At 34.8% G+C, this 15064-nt stretch overlaps 1 protein-coding gene across 6 annotated transcripts in view; it reads left to right on the forward strand.

Annotated features, from left to right (window-relative positions):
* The window catches only part of INVS (inversin), a 102676-nt gene that overhangs the window by 51051 nt on the left and 36561 nt on the right, over positions 1 to 15064 (forward strand). For 5 of the 6 annotated variants that reach the window (XM_072852878.1, XM_072852879.1, XM_072852881.1 and 2 more), the window contains 4 exons: positions 120 to 287; positions 6372 to 6552; positions 10202 to 10311; positions 14672 to 14843. In XM_072852878.1, the coding sequence (XP_072708979.1) occupies positions 120 to 287; positions 6372 to 6552; positions 10202 to 10311; positions 14672 to 14843 (631 nt within the window). Of the gene's footprint in view, positions 1 to 119; positions 288 to 3484; positions 3619 to 6371; positions 6553 to 10201; positions 10312 to 14671; positions 14844 to 15064 lie in introns of those variants that run through there. The other variant, XM_072852883.1, reaches the window with a different exon arrangement.

Raw genomic sequence — 15064 nt, forward strand, 5'->3', positions numbered from 1 at the left:
TGATCTCTTTCATTCTGTGAAAATATAATTAAATCATATTTCATGTTTTAACGAACTTTAATTTTCATCTTCTATTCGTTTTCACTGTGTTTGTAAAACTTGTGAATATTGTGTTCCAGCAAACTGCATTGCATTGGAGTGCTTACTACAATAACCCAGAGCATGTGAAACTTCTCATAAAACATGATTCAAATATTGGAATCCCTGATATTGAAGGAAAAATCCCACTTCACTGGGCAGCTAACAACAAGGACCCTAGTGCAATTCACACAGTGAAATGTATTCTGGTAAGAAAGTCTATTATATATATAACATTTTCTGTATTTATTACTTTACTCTGATAAAAATATTTTTTGTTCTCTTGACATTTTTCATTTTAGTCCACTGACTTTTTGAGAATGAAATCATTTGCCTTTCCCAGTATCCAGGATTTTGTAAGAAATGATCTTAAATATATTTGCTCTCTTGAAAGGGGTTTCTTCTGAGTTCTATGGGTGAATATCTTTGCTCTAACTCATGGACTATGTATATTCTCTTAATTAGTTTGATATGTGTAGCTTCATTTGGGGGAGAAGGGAGGGAGGGAGGGGTTGCAAGTTCTGCTAGTTAAAATGGCCAGTCATATTACTCATCTCAGTTGCATCTTGCACACTGATTTCTTTGTTGTGTGTCTTTTCTTCATTATTTGAAAGTTTCTTTCTCATTAACTGTACTGAAAAGTCTAATTTAATTTGGTCTTTTGAGTCAGAATTCTGGGAAATATTTGATGAATTATCAGTCAGCCCACTATCAGTTTATTGAGAGACTTTCCAACTATTTTTCTGTACAGATTTAATAATTTTTCCTTCATGGCATATTTTCTCTGTCTGCAGTATTTCAGTTTCATTTTCTACACCGACAGATATAATAAGTACAATAACATCACGTGCTCAGCTTGATTTTTACCTTGGTTTTTATTCTGTGGAAATCTCTGAACTTCACTAACGTGGAAAGATACAGAAGTCTCAATTGAATTTTTCTCTCATATTGCAACAATCTCTCTATATCTTTGACTTTCTCTGTTTGCCTTATTAGCTTGCAAGTTGAGAACTTGAGTGTGGCATATGAAAATTTGATTTGCTTTTCTCCAAATCACATTGATAATCTTACAGTTACTGATACTTTTTTTTCTACGATAAAGATAGTTTATGAGAAGTTTCCAGTGTTAAATTAATGTGATTTTATTTCTGTATTACTTCTGTTTATTCAAGATATTTGCAATTTGGACTCAATTGTGAAAGAATTTGTCACAAACAAAATTTTGTCACAAAGGTTTAGTTGTTATATACCATTACTTTTCTGCCACCCTAGAGAAATAAATTTGCTGAAAAGTAGGTAAGGATTGCTGTGTTCAAGACTTTTGACTTTTTCAAATGTTAGATAGTCAAGGTAAATGTTTTTAAAAGTTGTGGTGGGTTGGCCTCAGCCTACAGCGTAACACCCACACAGCCACTCACTCACTCCCCTCTTGCAGGACTGGGAGAAAATAGAAGGAAGGCAAAAAGACTCATGGATGAAGATAATGACAGTTTAGTATGGAAAGCAAAAGCTGTGTGCAAAAAAGGAAATTTATTCACTGCTTCCCATCAGCAGACAGATGTTAGCCACTCCCAGGAAAGTGGAAAAAGAGCTGCAGCACTCTTAGCGGTCGCTTGGGAAGACAAACGGTGTAGCCATGAGCATCCCCCCTGCATCCTCCTTTCCCTGAGCTTTTTTTTGCTGAGCATGATGTTATATGGTATGGAATATTGCTTGGGTCAGTTCGGGTCAGCTGTCCCATCTGTGTCCCCTCCCAGTCTCTTGCCCACCCCCAGCCCACTCGTTTGGGGGAGCAGGGGAGCAGGACAGGGCAGGGCATGAAAAAGATAAATCCTTGATGCTGTGCAAGCACTATTCAGTAATAGCCAAAACATTGGTGTGTTATCAACAGTTTTACTCACAAATACAAAGCCCCCAGCACCGTACCTGCTGCAAGGAAAATTAACTCCATCCCAGCCTGATACACTACAAAAGGTCAAAAATACCTGTCTACTTACTGAAGGTGTTCTCAAAGATTCTCTTTAGGTAATACAGAATCATGATCATGTCCAGGTTTTTTGGTTCTTTTTTTTTTTTACTCTGACAGTTAAGAGTGTATTCTTGATTCCATCTAGGCTTTTTCATGCATCAACTAAATTGTTTATATTCCAGATAGTTATACCTATATATACTTATTGATGGAGTAAGATAATAACAAGTTTAAATGAAAAAGTAATTTAGGTTACAGAATATGCGTAAAAGTTGATGATACAGAAACATTGTTACTAGGTAATCAATCTGTTGATTGAATCCGTTGTTGACTATAAATATCTTTTTTTTGGTGGTGGTGGTGCCTCTGAGTTTAAGCCTTTAGTAAGATCTTGTCTTCTCTCCAAACTGTAGTGTTTTTCTTACTTGTCTTGATAGAAGATATCTACCTAGCAGAGCTCACAATCTTCCCCTCCTTTCTTAACTACTTTTTGCCATGTTACCCAGTTCCAGATCTATTGCCCAAGCATCACCTTTAATTCTCATTCCTCTCTAGGTCTTCACATCCAGGTTAACTTTATAGTTTTTCACATTCTTTCTGCATGGTATTTCTAACATACGTACCCATAAAATTTCTGTTGTCTTGTGTCTTAACTTACATAATTGCATTTCTAAGATCACGAGAACATTGTCTTGTAGTGAGAGCAGTGCAAAAGGCCTGCGATGCTGGGGTCACTGTTGCTTCTCTGTTTTTTTAATCACGTACAACACAAACCATTTGTCCTTGCTTTCATGGTGGAGTGCTATAAGCTGTAAGCTATCTGCTGGTGCTCAGATAGCAGTCAGATATGGATATCTACTGTTGCTCAGTCTGCATTGGCAGCCTTTGTTGCCTGCTGACTAAGTTATGAAAAACAACACTGCTGTTGTTCCTCTCATGTTATCTTTAACACTATGGAAGAATTCCTCAGAAAACTATTTTTCTCCAGTGTCCTACTAAGAATTCTCCAGTGCTATTTTACAAAAACTTGATGGAAGTTAAGCTGCTGGATTTATTGAGACCACAGTCTATGATACTGAAAAATACTGTCTTGTTTTTCCATGCTCTGCCATCTGAGTGTGTCCATTTGTTGTCTCCTGTTTATAAATTCATAAAAGTAAGGGTCATCTTTCTGTTTGATGTTTGTATAGTACTTAGCTCATTGGGATTGTAAAAATAAACAGTAATGAAAAGAGCTCAACTGAATGCTGAAAAAGTAGGTTGAGTTTGCAGGGGTGTCAGTTATGCACAATTGGTTACATCTAATATTGAAATCCATGAAATACAGCAAAAATGGAACTCATGACAGTTTTAGAAAGCAAACGTGAAGTAGGGAGAAACTCTAATCTGGAGATCCTCTCATGGTCAACTTCCTTTTCCACCTTTCCAGATTCAGCAGTGCTTGGTTACATGAAAAACGTTGGGAAGATTTAAGGAGGAAAGAACAGAATAAGGTTCCATTAATATGGTGGAAGCAACTGCTTAGTACTATCTCTCTATTTTGTATCTCTTCTCTTTGCTTATTCTTCATGGTAAGAGACATGACATTTATTTGTACAACACTTTCCATTATTGCTTACAATTCCATTGTTCTAATAGCTGCAGAAAAATGCGTAGCTTCTGTTTCTTCTGTGTATTGTGCTTAAAATATTAATATAGTATGACAGTTTAATTATAGCTAGTTTTACACCAAACCCACTTATAATCCAAAGCAATTACACTCTTGAACATAGGCAGGAAGAGGCCTAGAAAATTTTAGTTTAAGTGGCCAAAAATTTCAAAACACATGAGTACTTTTAGGCTAGAATGTAAGCAGTAGCTTTATCATTAAAAGATTCTTTACCATTTTGGAAAAGTAATAGTGTCGATTATGGGGATATGTTCTGGGGAACACCACTGACTTTGAGCCAGGAGTTTTAGGAGTAATTTATTTAATGTGTCCTTGTGCTTTGGAAGGCTTGAGAATTAGACTTCCAGATTACATCAATATATTCCAGGTAAAGTGAAGAAGCATTTGTTTTCTTGTTTGTCCATTGTGTTCAAACAGGTTTTCCTCTGGTGCAGTTAGAATTTCTGTAATAAACTTCTGTGCATATCATCATTCATTTTTACTCATTCTTAAAAATTATTCTCATAAAGATCACTTCTGAATTTTCTGCAGTGGGCTCTATACTCCCCCTGCTGAGCTCTTTGAATAGAGAGAAAACAAGCATATTACCAGTTAGCTTTCTCTTGTGAATTATTAAAGCTAGGGAAGAACATAAAACTTCACTTTTCACTGTAATGGCTCAGATAAATGCTTTTGAATGCTTATTAAAATAAGTGTTATTCATGCTTTGACTATTGTGGTTTGTGCATGTAACAATGTTAACTTCAATTGTCTTTTTAGTTAAGGGATTCACATTTATCAGCTTTTAATGTTTTTAATAGATTATCTGTTATTGTACTAGTGGCTAGATATGGTAATGAAGTACAGTATGTTTCAAGTATGTTAATTTTTTTCTCTAGCAAAACATGGCTAACACTACTGATATAAAAAACTGCATCAGAGTTTTAGATACGCAAGACAGGCAACTTAATTAGCATTTACATACAGTATGCAAAGTATGTAAATGTTTAACTTTAGAAAACTTATATTAATCAAATATTAGGAAGTTTAAGTTGACACTGTTAGAAAGTAAGACAGTAAGAAACAAGAATCAGGGCACTGCAGAGTTGAGGTTACTACTGCAGTATTAATTTAGCCAGATTGCACTTAGGAAATATGGTTAAACATAACTCTAGATGTATTTTTTTTTTAATCTATTAAATAGAACATATAGAATGTGCAACCTTGGTAAATTAATATTTGGATAGAAACCATAATTCTGGAGTTTCTTGACTTTCTGCTTCTTGATTTATCGTTCTCAATGTTAGATGTTAATTTTCTATGTAATAGTTACTGCATTTCAAATAATGCAAATACAAGTGATTTTACGGCCTATTTGTGTACCTAGTGAAGTCAATAGGAAAAATTACAGTTTAGTGAGAAAGGGATCAGGAACTTGCTTTAATTGTTAACAAGCTGCACTGATCACAATCTCTCCCTCCTCTTTCATAAGTATATTGTAAGATATAGTGCGGCTCTGTATTTTCAGGAGGATTGTTTTTCTCCTGAAATGGAGAAAAACATGGCTTAAAATCCACTCTAGTGTTGGAATTTAAAAATCTCAGGACTACATTCGTTTTTTCTTTTGCACAGGGTTCCCCTGACTTCAGTGAATTGTTTTGAGTTGTTGGAGATACAGCAGACGTACTCCCTATAGTTTATTTAAGCTCTTGTTTTGACATTCTGCTTCTGCTCTAGATGCTTGGTGTCCTGAGTTTCTATTGTTTTATTGTTTACCATTTTCTTTAGAGATACCTCTTTTTTCAGGAAAGTGAAGTTTAAAGTTTGTATTTCATGGGGCTTTATGATATTTGCCATTTGGAGATCTCTGCGGTGCTAAGATTATGTTCATTTTTCCCTGTTCTGTTCTTTTGCCTGAGAAAGAAAGTCATGAACAGACATCTGTCTAGAAAAAAGTTGATGAGAAAGGAAATTATCGTAATATGAAACTGTATAGCTAGGGACCTTATGTGAAAGCCATTTAGCATGTTTTTTAAGAAAATGTGATGAAAAGTCAAGTTATATCTATTAATGCCTATGTTATGTGATCAAATGACTAATCACAATACTTTTGAAGATTTTTTGATTCAAAATTAAGCTCATTACAAGTAGATGCATTCATAAGAAGTACTCTCCAACTTACTTCTATCCTGTCAGCTAGAGACCTTGACATCTCCTTTAGAAATACTCTTGATAGTCATGTAGTTTTAAAATGCTAGAAAAGTGTTATAATGAAAGCCTAAGATTAACTTGTGCAAAAAGGGGAGTGCCCTAGGAGAAAAATATAAAGATATATCTGTCATGTTCAACTTAGAAAATCAAGTAAGAAGATCTAGTTATTTTCACAAGAGTCTGAGTTAGTCTTTTAAGGATCTGTTTAAGGAGCCACTTGCACAACAGACTGGCAAAACTACAGGGTATGTACCAAAAATCAGGTCTTGTACAATAATTAAGTATATAAAAAAATTCCATAAGAAATATTTGAAAATAGCCTATACTGTTAACAAAAGTATTTGGTTGTAGAGCTATATTCTACTGAACAAGGGCAGTTTATCTCCTTATATAAGACTCAAAAAAAATCTGTAAAGAGTATCTAGTTTTCTCTTCAACTTAATATATTTTTTTTTTTTTTTAAAGGAAGCTGCACCTACAGAATCTCTGCTTAACTGGCAAGACTATGAAGGACGAACTCCCCTTCATTTTGCTGTTGCTGATGGGAATGTAGCAGTTGTTGATGTCCTGACCTCCTACGAAGGCTGCAATGTGACATCTTATGACAACTTGTTTCGAACTCCCCTTCACTGGGCAGCCTTACTTGGTAAACTGAACAATGCTGAAGTCATTTAATAATTAATTGACTGTAGTGTTTAATCTTTGTCTCTGTTTTTTATTTAATTCCAGCCTGGCATTATGCTAACTAATCTCTTAGAACAACAATAGTTTCTGCTAGACCAGGATTAGAAGTTTGTGTGTAGATTGTTTTTTTTAGCTTCAGATTCTTCAAAGCATTGTAAAATGCATTACTTTGGCAGGCCATATATGCTCATGATTTAAGAACAATTAGAGCATATTGAGATGTTCTTGCATGTGTAGCTTTGTTCACAGGTAACAAAAAACCCTGGTACTGTAGAGCAGTGGTGTCCGAAGAGCGGTGTGCACACCCCAGCGTGTATGCAAGACAATCCATTGGGGTGCATGAAGAAAATATCAGAACTTCTGTTTATTTTTTAATTGAAAAAATATGAAAACTTTACTAATATTTAATATATGGATTGATGCTAGCACCCTCACTTGGTCCATATGTAAGACGGTCACATAGAGTTTGCAAGGTGCCTGAGGGAAGTGAGTGCTCCACAGCGCGGAGGGGTTGACAGTGGCATCATCACTTATTTGTTCACTTTCAGCTTATTGCAGTGTATTGCAGTTTACATGTGCCCAGTTAAGTGGATTTATGGATTATATTATCTAGTTTTTACTAAACTACCCCTCACAAAATAGTCAAGTGACTTAAAAAGATTCCCGCAAAGAAACCGCAGATAATCTGATAATGCCAGCACAAGTGAACAAGAAAATGGCAGAGCTGACAGTTCTACTCCTAGTACAAGCTCTTCATCAGACACATTATGACAATCTAATCAGATCTGACAAGAAGTTTTATTCAGATGAAGTTTTTTTCTGTTCAGATTGCCACCCTGAGACTCAGATGCTCTGTAAATTATAACCTTGTGTATGTGAATTCTGCATGGTTTGGTTTTACAGGTTACAGAACTGGATCTTTGCAAAACAGATAAAAACCTGATTAGATATAAATAATCTAAGTACAGGGAAACACAACTCATGAAATGACAAGCACAAAAATAATATGATGTAGAAAATTGACCACCTATTTTCCATTCTCCTATGTGCAGGAGGAAAAAATAAATGCCAGGTACCAGATAAAAAGAAAGAATCTTCAAACACTCTCTCTCCCCTTTTAACAGGCTTCATCCCCATGACCCTTTGGGACACTGCAGACAAAGAATGCCGATAAAAGAATCAGATTGCTCACTGGAGCGAGTTACTGCAACTCCAGTGACAATAAACATGTAGTTTGATTATGTTTATTTAAAAAAAAAAAACAAAAAAAAGAAAAGAAGAGTGTACTCAGATTTGCATTTGCATTCAAGTAGGGATATTGAATTTTTACAGAGAAATTGTGAAACATTTTAAGTGTCATAGGATGAGTCTTCCAAAGAAATATTCATTATCACTTGGTTCTGTCCAAGAAGCAAAATTTATCGTGTTTTGAAATTGATTGTATTTAAGAGAGAAGTTTTGTCTGTTGGAAAAATGGATTGTCTAATCAATGTGGAATAAAGGGGGAAGATGTGCCAAGACCTCCAGAGTTGTTTGTGAACTTGATGAGGTCTCTAGGTGGCATATGCCCATGGGGAACATCTGATTGGTAACTCATGATTAATTTTTAGGGTTCTGTTTTTAAGTTAGATACTGGAGGCTGTATAGATATCTCAAAGAGTCTAAAATGTTACTAAATGGGTTAACAGTAGGAGGTGCATGGATACAGTAGTGCATGGATACAGCCACAAATATTCTGTTAAAGGTGATGGCTTGCATGTGACTGCATCTTAGGGCATTGTTGTTCCTGTTACCTTTTCTTTTGTATAGATAAAAGTCTCAGCCAAGTTACATCTCTTCTAAATAAAAGTACTACAGAAATGACAATTCTTGATCTCAAGAACTGAGTTTTAATGTTTTCATTAATGTCCAAGTGAGATCCATCTTTGCACCAATTTATTTACTGTTGCACCCAATACAAAATTTTTTTTCAACTCCCTCAAGCCTTCTTTCTCATAGATAATTTAGGTAGACCTCCTGTCCTGATTATGGAGTTCAGTTACCTTTTTTCTAGTTGTGTGTCCTGAAAGTTCAGGCAACCTTTTTTCCAGGCGCTGTACTCCTATGTTTTTCCTGCTAGTATTGCACTCAGAACCAACTTCTTCTAGTGAACCTCAGTTCACTTCGTATAGTCTCGAGATGGGAAGAGCATAGCAACATTACATCTCTTCTTTTTAGTGTTTTTCTGGTAGGAAGAGACAGAATGTTGTGATGTTCTGGGTCCAGGCTTGTCTTAATGGCTGAAAGGAAAGAGGAGCCTTCCTGTACACTCTAAAGCCCCTAGAAGAAAATAATCCCCACATAGCTTTTCATCCTTTTTGACCCAAGTTGACCTTTTTCTCTTGTTTCTGATACTTCTATACATGTAAAGTCTGACAGTGCCATTCCACAAAAGAAGGCTTACCCAGTCCTCCATGTCTTAGGTTTATAAAAGCTATAGACCACAACTGTTACACAGCTTCATTCTGTAATTGTTGGTGTTTTCATTTAAAAAAAGTCTACTGCTAGTAGAAATGTTTACCTACTTTTTTTCATTTATTCTAAAGTAATTCAAGTCAACTGTGCAAAAGTAACAAGCTGCAAAATTGTTTTCCCCACACGCAAGATACCGGGAGATTTTTCCTGTAAAATCTGAATATTTTTATGTGATTTATGCCTTCTACTATCTCTTAAAATACCAAATCATTAAGGTATTCTGTGAGCTGCGTATGCCTACAAAAGTAAGCATATGAGAGGGTCAGTTGACTTTAGTGGCAATATACTATATTGTGTCTTTGTTTTGCTGTCTGTGAAGTGGATATAAAGTTTACCCATCCTCCGCAAAATGTGATTTTAATCTAAAAATATTCTAATCTGTTTTGATGGAAGGAGTTGTGTGTGTCAGTTTGTTGTTTATTGCAGATATTGCAGCTGGTAGTAGCCTAGCCTCCAGATTCTGCTATACATCTTCAGCTGAAATTTTGATTGACTAAAACCTAAGTAAAGAATTTACACTTAATTTCTGTAAAACAATGTGATGTAGGATGAAGTTGTCAATGTTGGTTTAGCCTACCTTTTAATGTAGATGGACAAATGCACATCACTGTCAGTCTGTGCTCACTTTACTGCTTCTGACTGACCCCTCACTCAAATGCAGCATCTCAGCTGAATTACCAGAAGCTTTTTCTGGAAATATTCAACTCGTTCATTGCAGTGTTAATATCGCAGCTGTCTGACCAGCTACTGCTGGTTTCTTTGTTTAGGGCAATGTTCTAGTGATTTCTTTTAAAAGAAAGAAAATCTTTCCCCATGTTCCTATTCATAGGTCATTCTGATTTACAGATGCCCCTCAAAAATGAGGATACAGAGTGTGGAAGGGGAACGCTATTGGGAAGAAGGTGCATGCCAGGTTTAATAGTTCAAATATCAAGTCTTATGTTTCTCTCTTATGTTTAGACTATAATGGCTACAATGCAAACATACTATTATTTATTGAAGTCTGTTCATTTTCTTCTGGGTTTGTTTTTTTTTTAATAGGGAAGTGTTTAACCTTAGGATTTGATACATATCTGGTTTTATATTATTTTTCTCAGGTCATGCACAGATTGTCCATCTCTTATTAGAAAGAAATAAGTTTGGAACTATCCCATCTGATAGTCAAGGTGCAACACCCCTACATTATGCAGCGCAGAGCAACTTTGCAGTAAGTAGCACATACCCTAAATGTCAAGTAAATATATTTTGCTGAAATGTTTATAATGTAACAAAGTGTTTGAGTTGTTTTTAAAAGTGTATAAACACAGTGTTGTCTGCACAGGTTTAATTCAGAGTTTTTCTATGTTATGTGATATAAATGTGGTTAATTTCAAACTGTTAAAAATAGATTTTAAAAAACTAAATTGCTGTACAAAGAAAGGCCCTTTGATCTGTATGTTTGCATCAGAACACACAATAGTGATTCAGGTACTTCAATAGAAAGCAGAATGGCACCTACTATTTTACAGTGCTTTCACTTTTTAAGGCTCATTATAGCAAAATCTAAGCAGTTATAAGGTATCTAAAGATCACCTGTATGAGTATTTGCACAGCTGCTTCAGTACCAGTCAAACCAGTCTTTGCCTTCAAGAAGGTGATTAACTTACGAATATTTGCTATTATGAATGAGCCATTGTCTCATAAAACATGGCTAAAGAGTGAGTACCTTTTGTCACAATTCTCCATGAGCACTATATTTTTAAAGGGTTTTTAAGTTTTTAATATTTTTAAAATATTTTTTTAAATTCAGACAACAAAGAAAATTGGTTTCTCAGACAGCCTAATTCTTATATTTTGGCAGAACAGGTAATTTTTTTCCAGACCAAGATCACATACGGTAGAACTAAGTATAAAACCCAGCAGTTTAATGATTGCTGTTCATAGATGTTATTATAGAAGTAGTTCTCAAGCACTGGAACTTAAGAAAGCTTTTTTCATGCTCCTGTCTCATAGTTGAATTACGCCATGCATAGTAAGCCGAGAGCTCCCATCTAAGTTTTATTCAGTTGTATTATGCATAACCTCCCTTTACAAAAAGGGCTATTTAGTCCCTAATTCATGTAGTTGTGTAGCACATATTGCAGCATTTTCTTACAGGGATACTAATTTGAGTCTTTCTTGCCTACCCACATGTTAATTTTCATAAAACAAGTAAAATTTTAATGCCCTTGAGAACCATTCAAGTTAAGAAATCCAGAAGTACTATTAAAAGAGGGAACTGACCAATGTATATTAATACCACAGCTGTCACCTTCTGTTTCCTTGTGAATTTTGGGGTTTTGGTGAGGTTTTTTGGAGGTGGTCTTGGTAAGACCGCATAGATATTTTTTTAATTCAGACTTTAATTGGTGCATATCTCTGTGTATAATTTACACCTTTTTAGAGAATTTTTTATTGATGCTGATTACTGTCCATTATGTGGTATGTACAATTTGGGTCTGACTCATACGCCTAAAATATTTATGTTGTAAAAGCCTTTCTTTCTAGTTTGAGTCAGACTCATGGGAGAGACAGAATGTTTTTATTTACAATCTGGTAATTATTTCCACATGCTTTTATCTTTTTTTTTCTTCTCTGTATTGATACATTCCTAAAAAATGATTTTTCATAGTGGCTTGCTTTCTCTGGGCTTGGTTTAGTTGTATGAAACATCTTCATTATGTTGCTGCCTTTTGATCCCACCAGCCAGCCAAACCATGATATCGTTTAGGTTTTTATGGGGAAATAGAGTAGGTGATGGAATCAGACATTCTTTTGTAATCTTGTGTACTTACAATGAATGTACTGTTTCCCATCTTACATGAAGAATCAAACAGGAGAGTCTCATTCAGATCTGCGAGCCTCTTTTAGCTGGTGATGTATCCAAGAGCCCCTGTTTATGCATGCCTAAATTATGTCTGGAGCTTCTCTCTTTTTTACCACTCTGGTTGTTTCTGAGCATCACTGTTTACTTTTTTTCTCGATTACATACAAATCCTTGAGTAATTCCCACCACTGCATTCCATATACATAGTCAAACAACTGAGTGGAGACACATCCATGTTTGTTTTGGCAGTAGCACCTATATATTTATGGTTTGAGAGCCACGTTGTGGTTCTGTTCAGTCTGCCCAAGTTTGGATAGGCGTGGTATGTTTCTGAGTTAAAATGTGATGTTTCTTAGTCCCTAACAAGAAGAAGAAAGTTTGTTCTTTTGTGTTTATTATAAATATTTGTGTTGCTTTCATTTTTACTTAACTCAGTATCTTGTTCTTTGCTCTGTTTTTCTGTGGGTTACTTAGTCTAATATGACATTTTTGTTTTTTAAAGACTGAAGAGACTTAGCTGGCACTTAATTTACATGAAGAATTTGTTCTCTAAGACTAATTTATCCCCACTTATTACAGAAGGAAAAGTTCTAGAAGAAGAGAAGTTACCTAATATAACCACCCAAATAGGTTGCCTGAAATTTAGATGGCTTATGTATCCCACAGAAGGCCCAAATAAACATCCTTTTTAAATTTTTGAACTTCATGTGTGAAGGCAGATGCTCTATTAGTATTTAGTATGCAGAATGCTGGACTAAATATATATTATTTTTTTCTGAAATTTTTCAGAGATGTCTAAGACAATCTACTTCCCTTTCACATACTTGTATAGATTGAACTAGTAAATGAAATGTGGATACCCCGTCTTATTTTTGAATATTAAAAAATAATATTTAGTATTTTTCAGAGTTTTTTGATATCACAGAATGAAATGATCCAGGTTTACTTTTGTCCTTTACTGTTGTTTTTCAGCTTTGTTGTTTTTTATTTTGTTTTCTCCACTTTTTTAAAATAGAGATAAAATACATGTGACTATTCATGACAAAATACATGTAAAAGTAAACTGATAGATACTTCTGTTTTCTGATTTCTTAACCATCCTGTTCTAATTTAATTCCATTTTGTTTTCAAGTTGTGATAACTTCATTTTGAAAAATAACTCTTACAGTACTATTGGATTTCTTCCACTTTTTCCCATTAAAAACTCTAGAAGAAAAGAGTGGTTGAAAGAAACATTGCTTTGCTAAAACTTAATGGAAAAATAAAATTACTTATTTATGTTTGTAGGATGTGGGCCTTAGTATTGAAAAGGTCCAGCCTTCATACTGCTTTTCACTTTGCAGGATTTCAAGCAGTGCAGAGTACTGGTAGGGTGCTGAGTTGCTGGCCTAATGAGTAGCCGTTTGTGTCTGAGGTGTAGTGGTGGTCAGTGTGAGTACACAAAGCTATAAACACATGCTGGTTTGTGTGGAAAGCTTAATGCTTCCATTCCTCATTATTTCTCGCTGGAACTTTTTACAATAAACTGATAGTTCAGACATGGACCCAAATTCACTGTTAGGATCTTAGGTCACATTAACATAAGATAAATGAGAAATTTCCTATTTCTTTAGAGGGATGAAATAATAAGTAGTAGTTAGAAAAAATCCAAACTAATCAATAGGACTTAGGCATTTAAACACCTTTGTGATTATAAGCATTTGATTCCTTATAACCAAGGAATTTTCATCCTACCCAGAGCATTGATAGAGCTATTTTGGGGCTACACGGGGGAAAGGATAAAATAGTGTTAATACTAAAACATAAAACTAAAATAAAATAATGAAACGCACTTTTTTCAGTTTTTATTGGCTAGTCTATCAGTGGCTCTTGAGAGATGTTTACCAGCTGTTACATACACAGCCTTTGTAAGGCATTAGATAGAAAAGGGAATATCTTCCCCTAATTCTTTTTCTAGCAATCGTGATTTCCTCTCCCTTCCTTTCCTGTGTGGCTTATTAAGAATTCAGCAGCAGGTTAAACAAGTGGTCTTGTTTGCTGAAAGCTTAACCCAAACACAGCATTTGAAGAAATAATTCTTTTTGCTTTGATTTAAATAGAGATTTTAGTGTAACAGTTACAGTGGAAAGCCTGGACTCAGGTGTAAAGGTGTTTTGATTTATAATATTTCCGTAATTGGTAACCTGTTGATATTATTAAAAATTAGGAAATATGTCTATGTTGCCCCAAAAGTCCTTTTTTTTTTTTTTTTTGAACAGTCAAATTATTAGAGTTTGGCAAACTAAAATATTTGCATGTGCAGTCATATTTAGAATCGGAGCAAAAAAAATGTCAGGAGAATATTTTTGAAGGAACATTATTTTAGTATCATAGTATTACAGTAATGTTTTGATAAGCTGATAATATTTTTCACATTGCTTTTTTCACAGTGACTGCAGTGTCTTTTACTTCCTTATGATGAACACATGATGTTTGACACTAAAAAGAAAAAAGTATGAAATAAATGACAATGTTAAACTCATAGTTGAGGATGCACTATGAACATTGACAAGGAAAAGGGCATGGCAGAAAATACAGTGCTCCTGTTGAGCTATTACTCTATATAGACATAAAAAGGAGAAATGAAGCTTTGATTTGCTTCATAAACAGCTAAATGAGACATAATAGTTTCTTGTTGTTACTGATTCCTTTTAATGTTAATTTCAATAGTATGTCTTTTCAGGAAACAGTGGAAGTATTTTTGAAACATCCTTCTGTAAAAGATGACTCAGATCTTGAGGGAAGAACATCCTTCATGTGGGCAGCTGGCAAAGGCAGTGATGATGTCATTAGGACTATGCTGACTTTAAAATTGGATATTGATATCAATATGACAGACAAATACGCTGGCACAGGTAAGATGCTTTACAGTAAAGAGCCACTGGATGTTTCCAGTTAGTGTGATTTCCACCAAATAGAAAACATTGTTAAAAGCTATATTAATCTGTTCCTGGATGTGTACCTTAATCCTGAAAATATTTCTGCATTAGTTTAGTGATGTATGTGAGTCACTTCTTTGCCTTATTGTGGGAAAGAAACAAATCTTTTCTGCACAGATTGGACCAGTTCATTTGAA

This window comes from Ciconia boyciana, chromosome 2 (assembly GCF_034638445.1).
Source record: "Ciconia boyciana chromosome 2, ASM3463844v1, whole genome shotgun sequence".
In the NCBI taxonomy this organism is placed as follows: Eukaryota; Metazoa; Chordata; class Aves; order Ciconiiformes; family Ciconiidae; genus Ciconia; species Ciconia boyciana.